This window comes from Quercus suber, unplaced genomic scaffold, assembly GCF_002906115.3.
Source record: "Quercus suber isolate HL8 unplaced genomic scaffold, Cork oak 2.0 scaffold_171, whole genome shotgun sequence".
Classification (NCBI taxonomy): domain Eukaryota; kingdom Viridiplantae; phylum Streptophyta; class Magnoliopsida; order Fagales; family Fagaceae; genus Quercus; species Quercus suber.
In genome coordinates, this window is record NW_027069631.1 from 1,098,243 (window position 1) to 1,120,261 (window position 22,019).

The 22,019-nt window shown below is 36.4% G+C and overlaps 1 protein-coding gene and 1 long non-coding RNA gene across 3 annotated transcripts; one reads left to right on the forward strand and one right to left on the reverse strand.

Annotated features, from left to right (window-relative positions):
• Positions 1–1,829: 1,829 nt before the first annotated feature.
• Positions 1,830–6,285, forward strand: LOC112039579 (uncharacterized). 2 transcript variants are annotated; one of them, XR_002886013.2, is made up of 7 exons: positions 1,830–1,901; positions 3,169–3,318; positions 3,732–3,804; positions 4,226–4,328; positions 4,409–4,505; positions 4,678–4,710; positions 5,850–6,285. It is a non-coding gene; the product is annotated as an uncharacterized LOC112039579 (long non-coding RNA). The 2 variants fall into 2 exon arrangements; XR_002886012.2 differs by lacking the exon at positions 5,850–6,285 and adding an exon at positions 5,561–5,841.
• Positions 6,286–17,409: 11,124 nt separating this feature from the next.
• LOC112016849 (F-box/kelch-repeat protein At3g06240-like) lies at positions 17,410–21,550 on the reverse strand. The gene is made up of 2 exons (XM_024049321.2): positions 20,326–21,550; positions 17,410–17,700 (listed from the first exon to the last, which is right to left on the reverse strand). Exons 1-2 carry the CDS (start codon positions 21,038–21,040, stop codon positions 17,696–17,698), a joined length of 720 nt encoding a protein of 239 aa, XP_023905089.1. The 5' UTR covers positions 21,041–21,550; the 3' UTR covers positions 17,410–17,695.
• Positions 21,551–22,019: the final 469 nt, after the last annotated feature.

Here is a 22,019-nt window from a genome sequence, read left to right on the forward strand (position 1 = left end):
CAATAATCTATGCTACACGAAAAAGTTTAACAAAATATTCTTTACACCTTTTATTTTTTTTCTAAATATAAAATTTAATAATTACGACTATATTTTTATATGGATTTATATATTCTACTATTTGAAGAAAAGAAAATAAGATTTGTTAAAATTTTAATGAAGGGTTAATAGAAAATAGAAATTAAAATCAATTAAAAATATAATATAATTACGACATGTAAAATTATAAAGCCTTATTATTATTTCTCTAAAGAAAAAAAAAAGCCTTAAATGTTTATATGTTGTAGGTTTTAGTAAACTCAACTAGTAAAGTCATTTGTTCTAAAATAAGAAATATGGAGTTTGAACCATGTCTACACAAAAACCAATTTGGTGGCTTCACTTAAAGGCTTATGTGGAAAAATATTATGAGATAAAAAGAAAAAAGAAAAAAAAAAGGTCAAACATATTTAGATACACAAACACATATATTCTAGTTGGCAACTCGTGCAATGTAAAGAAAATTTTAGCAAACTATAATTTTTTTGGGGTCTTAAATATGAAATTGATAATTAATTATGATAGTTATTTATATGCATTTATTATGATTTTATTTATATGAAACTGTCTATTCTACCATTTAAAAAAGTGAACTAAAAATATTCTAATAAATGGATTAAATATAATATTAAATTTAAATTTAATTAAAAAATTTATATTAAATCAATGACATGTAAAATTATGAACCCTCAAAACTTTGGTGTCAACATATTTTGAAGCCAACTAAAAGTCAAGCTTGTTTGGTATTATTTAAAGTATAGATTATAGATAAGTAGTTTTATAACCATTAAATTTCAAAATATTTGTTTGTTCAATAATACTAGCCTTTGAGCATGCATTTATTTAATTTAATTTTTTTTTTCTAAATATCAATACCTTTCATTCATCATAATTTGACTTTGTCACAACTTGTTCATGAGATGAGTTATGAGTGGCAGAGTTGTGGATCCACAACTTTTGCTCCACCATTCACAACTTGCCATGTGGGAAATTATAGCAAAAGTTATGGGTATAGTTGTTGTTCTAGCATTTTTGTTGCTTGTTGTTTTATTTATTTATTTATTATTTATCTCTATATATTAAGAGGATTTAGAAAATTAGTTATGTTTTTAAAAAATGTCAAAAATACCCATAAGCTAATTAGATAATCCTTATTCTTAAAAAAAAAGGGTTAAAATTATAATTCAACATAAAAAATTTTAAAAACTAATAGAGAAACTTTTTTCCTAAAAATTAGTACACTCCCTATTTAAATAGAGAAATGATATATGTCTACAATATTTTTACAACAAATCCTAAGTGAAAGGCTATTACTGGTTGTTATTGTTGGGGCAAAAAAGTAATCTTAGTGTTAAGTTCAAATTTGAACCAATAACAATTAACCACCTATGATTTTTTGTGAAAATGTGATAAAAATATTGTGGACGTAGCACCTCTCATTTAAATATATCTCACGCATATTTGATACATATTTTTCCTAAAATCTAGCACACACTAAACTCAACAATTTACTCTATTTCAAATCCTAAATTTTAATTTCTTAAAAATCCCTTCCTATATAACCTTACTAACAATAGATAATTTTAAATTAAAAAATTATATTAAACTCAAAATCGCACGGTGTCGAGTGGAGGCTAGTTTATAGTAAATAAATAGTTAAAAAAAATTCATCTAATAGGCTGTGCAATACCGAGCCTGAGCCCACAATAGCCCTATATAGGATCAAGCCCAGCCCAAAATTACTACAGTACAATTTTTTTTTCTTCTTCTTCCTATGATTACCTATCCGAGCCCATTATATCAGATAGCCGTTTAAAAGTTCAATTGGGAGGGAAAAAGAGACAGAAAAGCAGAGGGATAAGGTTTTGCTCTAAAACCCTAAACTTGCTTCAAATTTTTGTTCATTTTCGCTTATGGTAATTTTATTTCTTTCAAATATCGATAATTAGAAAGGAAGATGTTGCCATTGGAGACGAGAATCCTTGAAATTCTCCTTTTTTATTGTTCACTTAATTCCTCTCAAAGTGTTTGATGAAATGCTCGAACCAAACTTTTCATAACCACAACTCACTATAATCATTCTCCTATATCTAGAATGAGACATATAGAGTAGAGTTATTATCATCTCGATTTTTTAATGGATTATAATCAGATGAATGGTAAACTTAATTTGATCTTTAGTATTCTTTTGGTGTTTATTGTTTGGTATAAAATGATTGATATTGTGGGTTTTATGAATGATATGCAATTTATGATGACCAATGCCTATTTACATGTCTATTGGACGAATTGATAAACCCTGCTTAAAATTCCATACCAAATGAGTCCATTTATGCACTCAAGAACCATAACTTCAGCTCCTCAACTGCATTAACATAAAGCAACTAGCCGTGAGGCCTGTGACATTAGTTTGAAAAAGCAATTTTCAACTTACAAAAATACCTCGAATTACAAAGAAAAAAGAAAAGAAATATTTAACATAAGAAGAAAAAGAAACAAAAGTTTCTTTAGATCTCATTTTTAATAGTTTTACTGTGCATGAGTTTGCAACTAATGTATATATTTGCAACTAGTGTGTGTGTATATATATATATATTTTTTTTGAAGCAATATTAGATATATTTTTAGTAAAAATTTTTAGTTATAAACTAATTATATATTAATTTTATTTATTTCTATAATTTTAAATTATTAATTAAATTATGGTGTCATCTATTAGACCATAGAATCGGGAACTAGTCCTCTTTACAGTTCGTTGTCTGGTTTGGGTTTTAAGACCTTGAGTAACAATTATATAGGATATGGGTTTAGTTTGTTTATTTTATTTATTTTGAAAAGAAAGGGTACTTATTGTTTTTTGAAAAGAGAAAAGAAAAGGTACTTTAATTTGTATAATATTTGGTAATTTGGAAATTTCTTAGGGTTTCATAATGGGGTTACCTTTGAAGCAGTCAAGAAAAGTGCAAGACAAACAATAGTAATTTCTAAGATTATGATGATGACATGGATAATTGGAACCTAACTGTGAGCGGAAAAAAAAATTGTAATAATTACTAGAATTTTGATTAATATTGTTATTAGATTGATTTTGTATTTGTGATTCTTGTTAATTGCGCATTTATGATGTAGTTGGAGCATGAAGAAGAAGAAGAAGAAGAAGCTGAGTTTGAATATGAAGAAAGGGAAAGTGAAGGAGGAGAGGGAGATGAAGCAGAAGCTAACAATGGAGATGAGGAGATGGAACAACTAGAAGAAGAGTATTAGCATCTTAAGCACCAGGTAAGACACTTTTATTGTTTACCACATTGGTTATGCACTTGATTTTGTGTAATAACATAGAAACATTGATTTTAGTTGCTGGGTGTGTTTTATATGATTTTGATATCTTGGAGAACTTGTCCCCAGTAAATTTTACTTACAATTTAAAGGAAAATCTATGGGAAGCAGTGTAGTTGAATGAGTGTGGGAAATTTTTTGTTAGCAATGGGAAGCATTGTATCCGCCGATTATGGTTGTTAAGCTGAAATGTGGATCTTGTGCAACAAAACCTTCGTTTGGTAGTTTCTTAGTGCCACAAAGATACTCAATGACAGACATACATGATATTAGACATGTTTGTTATGACATACTTGTCAATGCATATCTGCTAATGCATGCCATTTTATTAATTTTGGGTTTCAATTTTCATTCAGAGATATTTTAAGGGATTTGAAGCATCACAAGGATGAAGATCTTCTTAAGGGTCAGGCAGTGAAGAATCAAAAGGTGTGTTGTATACTTTGAGCACTATTTCTTAATCAGTAAATAGGTTTACAGATTCAGTCAACAATTTTTATTTTTTTTGGCTGCACCAGTTTTTTCTTTCAAGAGTATGTTCTTGACTGTTACTATCCTTTAGTAATAATTATACTCTCCTGGTACTGGAACAGATTGTCTCTGTTAAATTGTTTTATTTTTGTTTTTTGTTTTTGTTTTCAATAACCTGAATCCAATTGCCTATCATAATCTTAGTAAAGTACACAATAAAAGTACTGTTTATCCAATTACCTTTCATGCTTTATTGCCTTTTGTTCAGTTCTGTTGTATACCACATCATCTTTGCATGCAATAAAAGCCTACTAGTGCAATTAAGCCAATTATTTCATAATTTGGGCGTTGACTGACTATTCATGTTTGTATCCTGTAGAATAGCTTCCTTCAGACACAAATCAATAGACAAATGGCAGAGGAAGACAGAGGTGGCAACTGGTATTGCTGCTATTAAAGGAAAATTGCATGCTTTTAAGCAGGTTAGGCCCTATGACTGGACCAACTACCATGCCAATAAGGTGCAAAACAGGCTCACTAAATTCTTCCATTCCATACACAGAATATTAGTGAGCAAGTTGCTGCTTATATAAGATATCCAAGTAGAATGCTCAAGCAGTTGCAACTGAGGAGATCAACAGTCAGCATATTCAGGGACTGTAAGATAATCTCTCTTTCTTTTTATTTATTTATTTTTTTGACCTCAGAGAGAATGTATGTTTGCACTCAGATAAAGAACACACACACATGTAGACTAAAATGGACAAGAAAATACCATAAAAACTAGCCTATTTGACATTTGTATTCTGATACCTGACTTGTTGATGGCAGGATCCTGACGGAGAAGATAGCACTAAGCGAGAGGTAATCCTACATTTGTGTGTCTACTTGAGTTGATTATACAATGGTCATTTTGATCCCAGTATCCAACCTGAAAGCGAAACCATGGGAGTTTGTTTAATTACGAAATAATCTAAAAATACAATTTTTCTCCCACCTGTGCTTGTATGTCCATCATGGAAATCAGAACCATTTCCATTGAAGTTATTTAAGGGATACTCTGAGACAACCTCCAATCTTTTTTCACTCATGGTTTTGATTTCAATCTTTGCAACAGTCCACTTTCTGGGTGGATTTGTGCTTTCTAATGCTAAGCACATTGGCTAGTCCAATCTCCTTCAAACATGCCTTTAGAATACCAAAACACTTTTTAGGCATTTTGTCATGGAAAAAAAAAACAGATAACTAAACAATTCAAATGGAAATGGTTTCCGATGGTTTATTTTGGGAAAAAAGTTGGCTTTGCATGGGAGCTAAATCTAAGCATTTGTTTGGGAGGACTTATTTTCATTGGTTTATTGGCTTAGAAGCTAAGCTGGGTAAAAGTATAGCTGTACTTAAAAATTGTACATGAACAAAATAAGCTGAAAAATCAATTTAATATTAATCTACCACTCATCAAAACAAACACTTGGTATAACTTATAAATTTTAGGAAAAGAACCATAAGATACAGTAAAGGTGAATTTTGAAGGTTGATGGAAATTGAATTTCTAGCTCTGATGAATTCAGCTAGGTGACTTGCAAATTCACACATTTTGTTTTTTGTGTGACACGCACACAAAGAATCTGCTAGGCTTTAAATTTTTTTAGTAATTAATATATTTTTTTTAATGAGTAATAAGCTAATAAATTTCATTTATTTTATTGATTAGGCTTCAACTTTCCTCCTTGGCCAAAACTCAATTCAATATGATCAGATCTGCTAGGCAACTTGCAAATTCACACATTTTGCATTCTTTGTGTATGTGGCTTCAAGTTTCATTTCTAGGGATTCCATTCCGTTTTTCTTAGAGTCTTTGTCCTTTTGTACATAACCTGTTGAATTTTCTTTATTTTTTAGCTACTTCCTGCTCTCTCTCTGCATGAAGTAGTCTTTTTTTTAATAAAATTATTCTTACTTATAGAAGAAAGGTAATAGCTTCTATCATTTTTATTGATTAGGCTTCAACTTTACTCCCATGGCCTTCTGTTGGATACCATTTGTTCCCTCAGCTGCTATGTAAATAGAATCCATCATATTTGCGTTTGAAGAACACCTCACTGGTTCTGTTTAATCTGCCAGCAATCATATTGTCATGAGATATAATGCAACTAAATTTTGTAAATAGATAATTTGTTTACATGTGAAATGCTAAATAAATGAAAAATGTGTTTGTAAACTCAGAGAGACATGATTCCTATTGGATAACATTGTCAACCTTATCTTTCTGCAAGCATAAAATCTTGTTTATATAACTTTGGCTAAAAAGCATATGCTGATGGTATAATGTTCATGAAAAGATTGTCAATTTAATGGCTGCTCAGCCTATGGATCGTCCTCCTATGGCTCCTAAATTATTTGAGAATTTGTTTAAGTTGAAGACCCAAAAACCAGTTTCTGTAGTCTAGTGTAAAGTTTTATCAGTTCATAGGTGTTTGAAGTTTTGTAATATTGTTATATTATATCCATAATTTTTTTCTTTTCATTGGAGCCAAAAAAAAATCCTAATTTGGATCTTTATTTAGGGTTTAGACTTCATTGTCCCTCATGCTGTGTATGTTTCTCAGCTAGTGCAACACATCATCGTTCAAAATTTTAGAAAAAAAGACAAATTACTTTGTTGGTCAGTTGTAATTCATTGATTTTTTCTTTCTTTTTTGGTAAACTAACTCTTCTATGAATTGTAGTAGGAGACTGGATTTTCTCAACAACTTACAAAGTTACATGGTAAATCGAAAAAACAAAAAAAGTTGGGATCACTTTAGATCATGTCAAGTATACATCTCTGGATGCTTGGACAGTGCAAAAGAATATGGACAAGAAGTCTACCTTTCTAGGTTGCTCTTTTTTCCCCCTCTCTCTAGCAATCCAGCCTTACCATCAGTGAATAGTAATTAACTGAGCCCTTAGGCAAAGTACACCCTATTTGTGGGGTCCACCCTCATGTGAGGGGGAGGACTCATATATACAATACATGATATATCTCCTCCTACTAATAGGAGGATATGACGGTTTTAGTTCCTAACCTTGAAAGGGTAGGTAGGGATTTACAGTGGAAGAGGTTATAATCTTCCCCTCATGTAGACACAATATAATACTAGTAATATTTTACCATTAGTGTTAGTATAGGAAAATTATTATGTACTCTAGGAGTATGCTCCCTCTCTCTCATAGATGGGTGGGCCCATCCCTCTGTACACAATAACAACCCGTTAGTATATACCAACTCTCAAAGCAAGCAATATAAAGGTCAATATGACACGATTTGATAATGAGATGGAAAATCAAAGAACCCTTTCAATGGAAAAACAACTTCAAGGACACAGTCGTTAGAAATTTCACTATAAGAAAAGTAGTTATAACGATCTACTTACAAGATTCTTGTATAGTTAGGCCTATTGTAACTTCCGCAAATATTATGTATGCCTTTCTACCTCAATAGTTCTAGAGGTGGTATCTTCCTAATGTAAATTGTGACGTAGGACAACTACATTATTTCAATGGAGCAATTAAACAACAATAGAATAAAAAGATAAACCCTAAGAGTCAGCACCTAAGGGTTGCTTGGAGTCAGCATCAAGCAAAACTAGAGTCGGCACTAGTGTAAAAAAAACACACGTTTTTAATAATTCTCAAAAAGCTGTCTTACAATAATTAGAAAAAGTGTTTAAATAGTTAACAATAAAAAGCATAAAGAAATCCTAATTATTAAATGCTCGGGCTTGCTTGATCTTAGGCCCAATAACTAATAGGCTCCATCCATAAGGCCACAGGTTGGGCTGTCTTTTTTTTTGCTCTTCCTTCCATACATGCATATAATTGAGAGCTTGTATCTTGTGTCCGCACTAACTCCCCCCGGGTGAGAAGAACTCGACCTCGTCAAGTGGAAATCTGAAGAGCTTTGATACTCTAGCAAGTTAGGATCCAGTCGCTGTAGCTCATCTCGAGTAATCCATGTGCAATCAGAATCTGGTCGCCCTCGCCACCAAACTAGGAAACAGTGAACTCCTCCATCCCTGGTAGAAACAATTTGCTCATCTAAAATAGCATCAATAGATTCTTTATGTGCATAGGACAGATTTAAAGGTAAAGGGGTAGGAATAAGGGCAACAATAGGATCAAGCAAAGGCTCATCAAAAGGGGTATTAGGAATAGCTGTAGGGCTTCTATAAGCAACTAGATCCTCAATATTAAAGGAGAAGCTAATACCATAATCATAAGGAAGGTCAATGACATATGCATTTGGGTTCATTCGTTTCAATACCTTGAATGGACCGACACTATGAGCCTGCAATTTCTTAACAGTCCCAGAGGGAAACCGTTCAGGTTGAATCCGAATCATTACATAATTCCCTACCTAAAACTTTGCATGATGCCAATGAGTGTTAGCATGAATTTTATATTGAGAATTACTTACCTGAATTTTTTTTGCAAACCTTATTATGCAAATCATGAATATGTAGTGCAAATGCCTTATCAGACTCAGAAATCCTAACATGTGGGGACATGGGCAAAAGATCTAAGGGCTTTCTAGGTGTAAATGCATGCACAACCTCAAAAGGATTAGCGCCTATAGACCTATTGATAGAGCTATTATATGCAAGTTAGGCTATAGGAAGAATTGAATCCCTATTCCGATTGGCTTCACCCACTAGACACCGAAGGAAGTTGCCTAGACTACGATTAACCACCTCAGTTTGAGGATGAAATGCCGTGAAAAATTTCAATTTGGTGCCTACTAAATGCCACAAGGTCTTCCAAAAATAACTCATGAAGTGAACATCCCTATCAAATACTATGGTTTTGGGAAGACCATAAAGTTTGACAATCTCATCAAAGTAGAGCGTTGCAATCTTAGAAGCATCAAAGGTCTTAGAACATGGTAGGAAATGAGTCATCTTAGAGAAGCGATTAACAACTACTAGAATGGAATCATGCTTCCTAAAGGTGCAGGGCAAACCTAACACAAAGTCCATACTCACATCTTGCTACGAGCGATTTGGCACAGGTAGAGGCGTGTACAAGCCAGTGTTTTGCTTGTGATGTTTGGCTAGTTGACATGTACGACACTGACCAACTATCTTGGCAATGCCCCTCTTAAGACCGGGCCAATAGAATTGACGTTCTACTTCCTCAATTGTTTTGTCTTGGCCAAAATGACTGGCAAGGCCTCCCGCATGTATTTCCCAAACTAGGAAATCTCTCATTGAAGACCGAGGAATACATAACTTGCTGGCTTTGAACAAGTAACCATCTTAAAGGGTATAATCATCCAGGATTGGCCGTGGGGCATTACTTAGGCTAGTGTAGAGCTCCCCAAAATTTGGGCATGTCTCATAATCATCCTTAAGTTGTTCAAACCCAATAACCTTAACACTCATGATGAATAGCAAAGACACCCTTTGACTTAGTGTATCAGCAGCCTTATTCTTAACTCTTTCCCTATTTTTCACCACAAACTAGTAGCGTTCTAGAAATTCAACCCAACTACCGTGCCTAAAATTCAGCTTCTTTTAGGAATAAAGATAGCACAAAGCTTCATGATCAGAGTAGATAACAAATTCTCAAGACAACAGGTAATGACGCCAATGCCAAAGAGTTCGAATAATGGCATAAAACTCTGTCATATGTGGAGTACTTTTGCTTAGCATCATTCAATTTCTCACTGAAATAAGCAATTGGGTGGCGCTCTTGACTAAGTACTCCCCTTATACCAATACCTGAAGCATCACATTCCACTTCAAAAGGCTTGATAAAATCAGGGAGATGCTTTACCTCATTGAAAGCCTTAGCAGCAGCTTTAGTCCAAACAAACTCCCCTTGTTTCATGTAGTCAATGATGGGAGATATAATGGTACAAAAGCCCTTGATGAATTGGTGATAGAAGGAAGCGAGCCCATGAAAGCTTCGAATTTCATGGATATTTTTGGGCCCGGGTCAATCCACAATCGCTTGAACCTTTTGGGGGTCGGTAGAAACTTCCTTAAAGGATACTATGAAACCTAGGAAGACGACTTTATCAATGAAGAAAGAGCACTTCTTGAGGTTGCCATATAAACTCTCCTTCCTAAGGGTAGTACAAACTTGAGTTAGGTGGTCTAAGTGTTGCTCCCTAGACTTACTATAGATGAGGATGTTATCAAAATACACAACCAATAATTTCCCCATAAAAGGCTTGAGCACTTAAGTCATCTAGTGCGGACACGAGATAAAAGCCCCCAATTACATGCACGTATAGGAGAAAGAAGATGGCCCAACCTGTGGCCTTATGGCTAGGGCCTATTAGTCATTGGGCTTGAGTTTCAGCAAACCCAAATATTTAATAATTAGGATTTCTTTATGTTAGCTATTTAAACACTTTTTGGGATTATTGTAAGACAGTTTTTGATGATTATTAAAAAAACGTGTGTTTTCTTTTACTGGTGCTGACTCCAGTTTTGCTTGGTGCTAACTCCAAGCAACCCTTAGGTGCTGACTCCTAGGGTTTTATCTTTTATTCTATTGTTTTTGTGGTTGTCCTACGTCAGTTTTGGTATCAGAGCCAGGTTTCCGGTCCATTCAACACAACCGTAGACAACCACTTGAAAGCCAAACCGTCAAAAGAGAAAACCAGCCAAGGATGACATTACCTTTCAAGTATTTGCCTCATGAAATCTTGAACAAGCCCATACCAGCCCCTGCAATCCACATATATCCCGCAGCCCTGCATGAGTTTTTCATCCCCAAGCCAACAGAGAAGCCAGTGACACCTCCCAAGCCGGTGACCACCATCCGTGCCCACCTCTGATCACTGAACCCACACCCACAAACCCCAAAAAAAAAAAAAAAAAAAAAAAAAAAAAAAAAAAAAAAGTTTCTGATCAACCCTCCACAGTCCTTGAAGATCTACATCTTGGTGAAGTCGAAGAGGTTAAAACTACAATGCTTCCTATGGTTCATAAGGTTCAAGACGAGATTATACTGATTCCACACATTGATTTTGTTATTCCAAATGAGTTTGATGTGGTGGAATTCAAGGTTTTTCTTTTCCCTGTGCTCCCTAAAGTGATTCTAGATTTGAAGCAAGTGTTACTTGTCAGCATCCTAATCCTTCAACACTTTAGAACTCGAGGTCGAGTTTTCTCCAACCAGAGGAGAATGATGAGGGAGACACAAGAAGATTATTATTTAGTATTATTTATGATTGCAAGCCCATTGTATTTTTATGTTTTAGGTCCTATTAGTTTATTGGGCTTTTAGTTATTGGGCTTTTAGTATTTTAATTTAGAAGTAAGGTTATTTTTGTAATAAGGCAATTAGGGTTTCCTAGTTAATTAGAACTAGGGTTTAGCAATCCTTTATAAGCAACTTATTGTACTACTTGAGGAGATAGCTGATATTTTTGATGAATGAAAACAATGGCCGTTTGGTCTTTTTTTGGTCTGGTGCTGACTCCAGGTCTACCCTAGGTGCTAACTCCTAGTGGTTTTTCCGCTTGGTGCTGACTTCAAGCAAGGCCTAGGTGCTGACTCCTAGGTCATATCCCTTTATTTTTCTATTGTTTAGTTTTCGTTCTGGTTGTCCTGCGTCATATTTGGTATCAGACCAGGGTACAACTCTTACTTTCTTTTTGGTGGATTCAACTTTGTCTCATTGAAAAATAATATCTTTATATTTTTTATATGCATGTCCCACCATACCTTACTGGCCTACCCATTTTGTGCTTAAGTTAGTTATTTTATTATTTGTGCTTTCTTCCAGTACCCATTCTAAAACTCCAAAAAAAAAAAACCCAGTTTCTTTGAAATATCTGATTCTCATTATTAATTGTGGAGCTTATTGGAAATTGACTTTTATTTGGGCTATTTTTCAATATTGTGATTACTGTCACTACTTGACTGCAATTTATTCATGTGGCTCATTAATCTAATCCCTACATACACTATTGCTCACCTTAATTTTACATTGAGAATTGGTTACTTGAGTTTTTGTGAATCTCAATTGCATTCATATATATAGTGTGTATGCATCTACGTAGTGGTCGCATCATGTCAAACTCTGAACATCAATCCACTTCCGAGTCTAGAACCTCCTTAGAGGAGACCATAGCTGAACTAGCAAAAAATGTCCAAAATTTAATGGATAGGGTTGGACAAATTGAGGCATCTCAACGGGAGACCATTAACCATGAAGGAGATAATATGCTTAGGCAACATAACTTCGGTTACTTTAATAGTCCTGTGATTCATTGATCTAATCCCTACGCACACTATTGCTTGACCTTAATTTTACATTGAGAATTGGTTACTTGAGTTTTTGTGAATCTCAATTGCATTCATATATATAGTGTGCATGCATCTACGTAGTGGTCGCATCATGTCAAACTCTGAACATCAATCCACTTCCGAGTCTAGAACCTCCTTAGAGGAAACCATAGCTGAACTAGCAAAAAATGTCCAAAATTTAATGGATAGGGTTGGACAAATTGAGGCATCTCAACGGGAGACCATTAACCATGAAGGAGATAATATGCTTAGGCAACATAACTTCGGTTACTTTAATAGGGCTCCAAACTTTGAACCTGATCACTATAATCACAATGGCCCTAGGGATCTTGATGATAGGATGTTTAAGGACAAGATAGATGCGCCTACCTTTGATGGCTGCCTAGACCCATGGGTTTTCACTGATTGGTTGCGTCAAATGGAGAAATTCTTTGACTATTACCATTGGGCTGAAAACAAGAAAGTGAGGTATGCTAGGATGAAGTTAATTGGTAGAGCTGACCTTTTTTGGGAAGACTTGGAGGAAACCCTTAGGCGATGTCGTAAGCCCCCTATTACTGATTGGCTTGAGATGAAGAATGCACTCTCGAGGAATTATCTTCCTTCAACTTATAGGAGCTCCCTTCTTGAGGAATGGGATCGCCTAAGGCAAGGCAATACTCCTATGGCTGAATATATAGAAAAGTTCATGGAGTTTAAGAGACGTATTCAAATAGTCGAGGAAAAGGTCGTTACACTCAATAGGTTCAAGAAAGGTTTAAATGCTAGCCTACTAGGAGAGATTATCACTCGAGGAGTCACTACCTTAAGAGAAGCATATGAGCTTGCTAGGAATTGTGAGTTAGCATCCAAATCTATCTTTTGGCGACGTTCTGAGCCCCGGAGTGTTCCCACCAACCCTCACCCTTTTGGTAGTAGACCTAGACTTGCCTTACCCCCTAAGGTCAACCCCAATAGTACCCCAATAGAAAAGGAGGACAAAGGAAAAGGTGTGGTCAATGAGCCTTCAAGATTAGGCTCTCACCTCCAATGCTTCAAATGCAATGGGGTTGGACACATCGCAGCTAGGTGTCCCTCTAGAGCCCTTGTCATTCAAGAGGGTGATGAAAAGGTTGAAGATGTTGAGGAGCTAGTGTATGATCCAAATGTTGAAGGAACCCAAGATGTTGAGGCAGAATGGGAAGATGATCCTGGCTACCTTGCATGCATTAGAGCCATTTCTCCCCAAGTTGATGACTTCAAGGACTTTGGTGTCCCTAGAGTGAATGTGGTGAGGTGCGCTTTGACGGAACAGAGAGACACTGGTGATTGGCGAAGAAGTGCTATCTTCCAAACTTACACTAAGTGTGGAGACAAAACTTGCAAGGTTATTATAGATAGTGGGAGTTGCATTAATGCGGTGTCCTCTAACGTTGTCTCCTGCCTAGGCTTGAAATTGACCCCTCACCCTAACCCATATAGAGTTTCTTGGGTGGATACTTCCTCTATAGCCATCAAAGAAAGATGTGTTGTCCCACTTCAATTCCTCACCTACAAGGCTGACATATGGTGTGATGTAATTCCTATGGATGTAGGGCATATTATTGTAGGTAGACCTTGGCTTTATGATTTGGATGTCACCCTCTATGGGCGATCCAATTCTTGCTCATTTATGTTTGAAGGTAAGAAGATTGTGCTCAATCCTTTAAAACTTAAGCCAATCGACATGAGCAAGAAGAAAGAAAAGCACCAAAGGCGAAAGACCTGAACATTATAAGTCCTAAGGCATTCGAAAGGGTAGCGGTTCAAGAATATATTGTATTTGTCTTAGTTGCTAGGGAAGTTCATGGAGAGACCTGTGAGGAGCAGCCTGAGGAAGTGAAATTAGTGCTCCAGGAATTTAAGGATGTTTTCCCTGAGGAACTCCCCGATCATTTACCACCCATGCGTGACATAAAACACGCCATAGATTTTGTGCCTGGAGCGACCCTACCTAATTTACCTCACTATAGGATGAGCCCTGCAGAGCATGCCAAGTTACAAAGGCAAGTAGAAGAACTACTTAGGAAGGGTTTTGTTCGTGAAAGCATGAGTCCTTATGCAGTCCCTGCACTCTTGACCCCAAAGAAAGATGGAACTTGGAGGATGTGTGTTGATAGTCGTGCCATCAACAAGATCACTGTGAAATATCGTTTTCCTATCCCTCGATTGGATGACATGTTGGATATGATGGCTGGAGCAACGATCTTCTTTAAGATAGACTTGAAAAGCAGCTATCATCAAATTAGGGTTCGTTCTGGTGATGAGTGGAAGACTGCCTTCAAGACGAAGGATGGTTTATATGAGTGGATGGTCATGCCTTTTGGATTGTCCAATGCTCCTAGTACCTTTATGAGAGTGATGACTCAAGTGCTCAAGCCTTTTATGGGAATATTCTTGATTGTGTACTTTGATGACATCCTTATCTATAGTAAGTCTAGGGAGCAACACTTAGACCACCTAACTCAAGTTTGTACTACCCTTAGGAATGAGAGTTTATATGGCAACCTCAAGAAGTGCTCTTTCTTCACCGATAAAGTCGTCTTTTTAGGTTTCATCATATCCTCTGAGGGAGTTTCTGCTGACCCCCAAAAGGTTCAAGCAATTGTGGAGTGGCCCGAGCCCAAGAATATCCATGAAATTCGGAGTTTTCATGGGCTCGCTTCCTTTTACCGCCGATTCATCAAGGGGTTTAGTACCATCATGTCCCCCATCACTGACTGCATGAAGCAAGGGGAGTTTGTTTGGACTAAAGCTGCTACTAAGGCTTTCCATGAGGTAAAGCAAAAGATGACTGAGGCACTTGTCATGCGTCTCCCTGATTTTACCAAGCCTTTTAAAGTGGAATGTGATGCCTCAGGTATTGGTATAGGAGGAGTACTTAGTCAAGAGCGCCACCCGATTGCTTATTTCAGTGAGAAATTGAATGACGCTAAGCAAAAGTACTCCACATATGACAAAGATTTTTATGCCATTATTCGAGCTCTTTGGCATTGGCGCCATTACCTATTGTCCCGAGAGTTTGTTATCTACTCTGATCATGAGGCTTTGCGCTATCTTCATTCTCAAAAGAAGTTGAATTTTAGGCATGGTAGTTGGGTTGAGTTTCTGCAACGCTATTACTTTGTGGTGAAACATAGGGCGGGAGTTGAGAATAAGGCCGCTGATGCACTAAGTCGAAGGGTGTCTTTGCTATCAGTCATGAGTGTTAAGGTTACTGGGTTTGAGCGACTTAAGGATGAATATGAGTCATGCCCAGATTTTGGGGAGCTCTACATTAGCCTAAGTAATGCCCCACAGCCAGTCCTGGATGATTATACCCTTCGAGATGGTTACTTGTTCAAAGCCAACCAATTATGTATCCCTCGGTCTTCAGTACGAGATTTCCTAGTTTGAGAGATACATGCTGGAGGCCTTGCAGGTCACTTTGGCCGAGACAAAACAATTGAAGAAGTGGAACGTCAATTCTATTGGTCTGGTCTTAAGAGGGGCGTTGCCAAGATAGTTGGTCAGTGTCGTACCTGTCAACTGGCCAAACATCGCAAGCAAAACACTGGCCTGTACACGCCTCTACCTGTGCCAGACTGCCCATGGCAAGATGTGAGTATGGACTTTGTGTTAGGTTTGCCCCGCACCTTTAGGAAGCATGATTCCATTCTAGTAGTTGTTGATCGCTTCTCTAAGATGGCTCATTTCCTACCCTGTTCGAAGACCTCTGATGCTTCTAAGATTGCAAAGCTCTACTTTGATGAGATTGTCAAATTGTATGGTCTTCCCAAAACCATAGTGTCTGATAGGGATGTTCGCTTTATGAGTTATTTTTGGAAGACCTTGTGGCATTTAGTGGGCACTAAATTGAAATTTTTCACAGCATTTCATTCTCAAACTGATGGTCAAACTGAGGTGGTTAATCGTAGTCTAGGCAATCTCCTTCGGTGTCTAGTGGGTGAAGCCAATAGAAATTGGGATTCAATTCTTCCTGTAGCCCAGCTTGCATATAATAGCTCTGTCAATAGGTCTATAAGCGCTAGTCCTTTTGAGGTTGTGCATGGATATACACCTAGGAAGCCCTTAGATCTTTTGCCCATGTCCACACATGTTAGGGTGTCTGAGTCTGCTGAGGCATTTGCACGACATATTCATGATTTGCATAATGAGATTCGCAAAAAAATTCAAGCAAGTAATTCTCAATATAAAATTCATGTTGACACTCATCGGCGTCATGCAGAGTTTCAGGTAGGGGACTATGTCATGATTCGGATTCGACCTGAACGGTTTCCCTCTGGGACCGTTAAAAAATTGCAGGCTCGTAGTGCTGGACCATTCAAGGTATTGAAACGAATGGGCCCAAATGCTTATGTCATTGATCTTCCTCCTGATTATGGTATTAGCTCCTCCTTTAATATTGAGGATCTAGTTGCTTATAAAAATCCCACAGCTATTCCTAATACCCCTTTTGATGAGTCTTTGCCTAATCCTATTGATGCCCCTGTTCCCACCACTTTACCCTTACATCTACCTTATGCACATAAAGAATCTATTGATGCTATTTTAGATGAACAGATTGTTTCTACCAGGGATGGAGGAGTTCACCGTTTCCTCGTTCGGTGGCGAGGGCGACCAGATTCTGATTGCACTTGGATTACTCGAGATGAGCTACAGCGACTGGATCCTGACTTGTTGGAGTACTATCAGAGCTTTTCAGATTTTCACTCGACGGGGTCGACTTCTTCTCACCCGGGGGGAGTTGGTGCGGACACGAGATACAAGCCCCCAATTACACGCACGTATAGGAGAAAGAAGATGGCCCAACCTGTGGCCTTATGGTTAGGGCCTATTAGTCATTGGGCTTGAGTTTTAACAAGCCCAAATATTTAATAATTAGGGTTTCTTTAGGGTTTCTTTATGTTAGCTATTTAAACACTTTTTGGGATTATTGTAAGACAGTTTTTAATGATTATTAAAAAAAACGTGTGTTTTCTTTTACTGGTGCCGACTCCAGTTTGCTTGGTGCTGACTCCAAGCAACCCCTAGGTGCAGACTCCTAGGGTTTTATCTCTTATTCTATTGTTTTTGTGGTTGTCCTACATCACATTCAATTATGAAACAACCCTAAAATGCAACAAGCAAAAAGAAAAGGAAAGAAATCAACCCACACATTTTGAATCAATAGGATTACTCAAATAATTTTGAAGGTGGATGGATCAATCATGATGACATCAAATTGAGAACTCAAATATGTGCTATGCCATATTAAACGTAATTGACCATATATATTTTTGGCAGATTTGTACATACAGAAATATTGACTGATTGGTAAACTAAAACAAAAATGCACCTTCACCTTAAAGACTTTAAAGAAGATATGTTTCACCATACCCAAGCTGTGAAAGTGATTTACTAATATTCCCAGCTTGCTTTAAACAAGGCCCTGCTGCACCATTTAACTTTTGTTGTTCTAAACCAGCCAGATCAACAAGATTAATTCTGCTTGATTTGCAGGTGCTTAAACCATTTGCCTTGCTCTACTCTGTGGCATTGAAACAACAAAGAAACAGAGGTAATTAGAGTTTGTTTGGTTTTTTTAAAGCATCCAATCCAAAATACACATAAGTACGGAAGTGGGTACAAAATATGTTAATTAGGGTAATGTAACACACCCCCTTCTTGGCAAGCTTGTCTAACAACCGGGACCGAATTATGAGTCTTCCATAGATAGACCAAAAGACACCCCTAGTAGAGAGTTCACATAATACATCTAACTAGGCTCTGATTCCATTTTAACAAACAACTAACGAAAAAGACCAAAGCTGTTTGAAAGTAGGCCAACCAAGTTTTTCTAGTCAAACGGGAAAGAGTATCCATGTACCAAAAATGGATGACCTGAAGGCTTTTCCTTAGTTTCACTCTCTGAAGTGGCATGGCACAAATCAGTAGCATCAAACAGTGTTTGGAAGAATTTTGTTATACATTCTGACATTCTAAGTAACAAGTTCATTATCAAATGTTGAAGTCAATAACTTCACAAAACGCCTGCTAACTAGGCTAGAAAAGCCCTGTGTTTTCATATTTTATAAATCTACATTTTAAGCCCTCTAACAGAACAAAATCTGACTCATACACCAAAAAAGAGCAAATAGCAATTTATGACCCAATCATCAATAATTCTCAAACATGGATAGTATTTAACTTGCATCGGGATTCAACACAAGTAAAAGTAGCATGTAAGCAGGAACTCTAACCATTAATACTAACATTAATACAATCTTTGAGAATAATTGGAACAATTTATGAAAAGTAGGAGCTATTAGCTTGAAATACTCTTTCTAAATAACAACTCTTTTTTTTTTAATTAATCTCGCAAATGGCAATCCTTATGCATAAACCTCATAGAAGAGTAATGAATTCAGATGTGAGACATGAGGTTAGCCTGACCTTATTTTTATGTTTTAATCTCATCTATGAAATATAGCTTACGACTTAAGATGCTTGAGCCCTACACCTGGACATTCCATAACTTAAAAGCTTGGGGCTAGGGGCACTTTAAGTTTTATCCTTCAATGTCTCAAAGTGATGAAGCAAAGATATGTTTTTTTTTTTTTTTTTTAACATTCCAATCAAAATTTTGACATTCTTTCCCTTCCCCGTTGGGTCTAAAACTAACTTAAATCATCAAAAATAAACTCTAAGATCTCCATTACCTATTTTTAATTAATATAAATCTTAAGTATTAAGCTTCTTAGAATAACACTACAGCATCATTCTGCATCAATGCAACTCCTTTATTGGGGATAAGAGTCTTGAATCACCATATTCAATTTTCTAACTTCAGTCAATTCCTTCCCTTTTTATCTATTGTTAATAGGCAATTTAGGGTGTAGGAGTAGAATTTAAAGGCAATATTCTCCCATACAAAACTTGATGACAATTAGCACCATGATTCAAATTAATCTAAGGAAGTATCAATACCAACACAAGATACAATAAGCATACAGATAAATGGCAACTCCTAAAAACAAGAATATATATAATATACCCAACATCAATAGTGAGATGAGGAATTGTCATTTACAAGCATCGAATCCTTCAAAAACATTTTCAAAATGCACAAATGCACTAAGCCTAATATCTGCTGCTTCATCTTCAATTGTCCCCCAATTCTCAAACCCACAAGAATCAGACAGTTAAAAAGTAAAAATAGAAACTCAATTATCTCACACGTGCATCACAAACTCCTTCAAAGTGCGAACACAAATGCAACAATATGCATCAACCCCCATGAATAGGAAATCACGATCAATTGATGAGTAGGTATAAGATCAAAGTGTATGTGTGTGTGTCTAAGAGAGAGAGAGAGAGAGGGAGTCAACTGCAAAACAGGAGAAGGGTTTTGACTCATTCAAACTGAAACCAACTAGTTTTTCTTCCCAATTTAAGCAACTCCCGCATCAAGATTGTGTCAAGGCCGTCTTGACCACATCCACAACATATCAGACTGTATTTAAAATTTAAACCATATTTCAATATCTAGATACACTTTGGAGACTGTATTGGATACATCTCCAGCCATGAGAGATACTTCAAATGAGAGGCCACTTTTCCTATTAAAGTCCAACACATGCATATTGGAGGTACTTCAAATCTGTCGTACTTCATTGTTCCATCAACACCTACTAGTAATTTTAATGCAATTTTGGATTTTGGCACTGTTATATTATGGTCAATTTGGATTCCATTGTTTTAAACTTCTGAAAGGAAGCAAAATTTCAGCTACTGCTAGTTGTTGGACTAGAGAAACAGTGACCACTATAATCTATCACATATAGCCATGGAACTAAATATTGCTAAGCAGGCCAATTAGACTAAAGCGTTTTGGTATGGTCAATGGCAAAAGCACAATAGAACAGAATGGCTTAGCCATCTGAAATCCCCATTTGATCATCCCTCAAATGTAATTTAGCTAACTTCACCCATTCATATTGAGAAATTACTTAAACTCAAGGATGGAAACAATTGCAACCTTAGTTTCAGCATCAAAAGTACTAGCTAAAGTTATATACAAATTAAGCAGTACTAGCTAAAGTTAATTTTCACAAAGATGGTGGCAAAACTGAAAGTGATATAATAGCTAAAGTGAATTTTCACATTTACTTACCGCCATCAAGTAAAATCAAGCTCTCCATTGAATTAGCCGTGAAACCCACCCAATCAGCATCTTCAATTGCAAGAATGTTCTGCTTTTGACTCTCAGGGTCAAATGAAATCAGCCTAGTGGCATTCTTAATGAAAAGTTCACCATTATCAGTACAGCCATAGAAATTAACAAACTCAACCCGAATCATTGGTACCGTATATTTTCTAGTCCAAGACTCAGCCACACCATACTCCTCCATAACCCATATGTCGCGTAAGACACCCATATGACTGACTGCGAAAGCGAAAAGAGCTAGGGACCCCTTAAACAATGCATGATGAGAAAACGTAACCACATCTAAGTGATTAAAAGGCAACAATATCTTACGGAAGCTCTCATCATTGACATCAAAGGACAGAATGAAACGGTGGCGACTAGTGATTGCTACAGTGTGCAAAGCTCCATTCAAAAATATACAGGGTGGATCAATCTTAACAATTCTTCCAAAGTTAGGTTCATACCCTCTTAAGGACTCCATCGATATTACAACCTTTCTCCACGAATCTGTACTCAAACTGTAAATCTCGGCCTCGGCCTCTGATCCCAAAAGAACAGACCGAAGTCTCAGAATCTTGAAGTCATTGTTCTGAGAATTATAAGCAAGTCCAACAACAAAAGTCTTAAATTCCTTATTATCCTCGTCAGTAAAGGGAGTAGCTAGAAGCTTTTTAAACATTCTAATACTTGGTTCCACAAATATATAATGTGATTAAGATCATTGTCGCTACTAGCTAGACAAAACAAGCCATTACAGAAACCAACTATACTATATTTCTCAAAAATTGAGGGGATTTCAAACCTTGAAATCTGGGTCAATGTGCTGTCAATGTTGCAAACAACCGTACACAGATGTTTGGAAGATGGTGAACTATTCTTATCCTCTGTACTATATAGTAAATACCCAGAGTGAGTGTTTGTGGATACTAACGATTCGGATTGGTTAAGGTTGAGCTTGAAGTGTTTGGTAATGAAAGTGGGGTCAGTGATGATGGAGTCACAAGATTTCGAAACGCACCTGAATCGGGTTAAGGATTTCACCGGTAGCTGACCCAGTATGTCTTCCACGACATCGTCTGGAACACGCTCACCCATTGTTGTTGCAGTTTGAGACATCACGAAGGGACCCAGGTTTTGGGGTTTTAGAGGTTTAGAGTGTAAAATGAAGAGCAAATCGGCAATGTGTCTGTGTCATAGGGAAGAGAAAAAGAGTGAAGAAAAAAAAGGATGGAGATTTGGAAAGTGAACCATTTGGGCCTAATCTGAAAACCCAACAAGGGTTTTATTTGTTGATAATCCATGGCATTTGATATTTAGTGTCCTAGGCCTAAGTCTAACCCAAAAGCCCAATACGGCTTTATTTAGAATTTTTGGGTATTGTTGCAGCTCCTTCCAACTCTATGTTGTCAAACAGCCTATTTTCCAAATTGTATAACAAAATATCCTTGTTTTGAAACTCGACATTGCTAATATCGAGTTTTGCTTAAAACTTGACAATTGCAATGTCTTATTTTATGTCTATTTTGCCACTTAATTTTTTTTTTTTTAAATTGCATAGAACTCAACATTGGGAATGTTGAAATCCACTTAAAAATATACATAGAACTGGATATTGCTAATATTGAGTTTTAGTCAGAACTCGACATTAGTAATTGTAG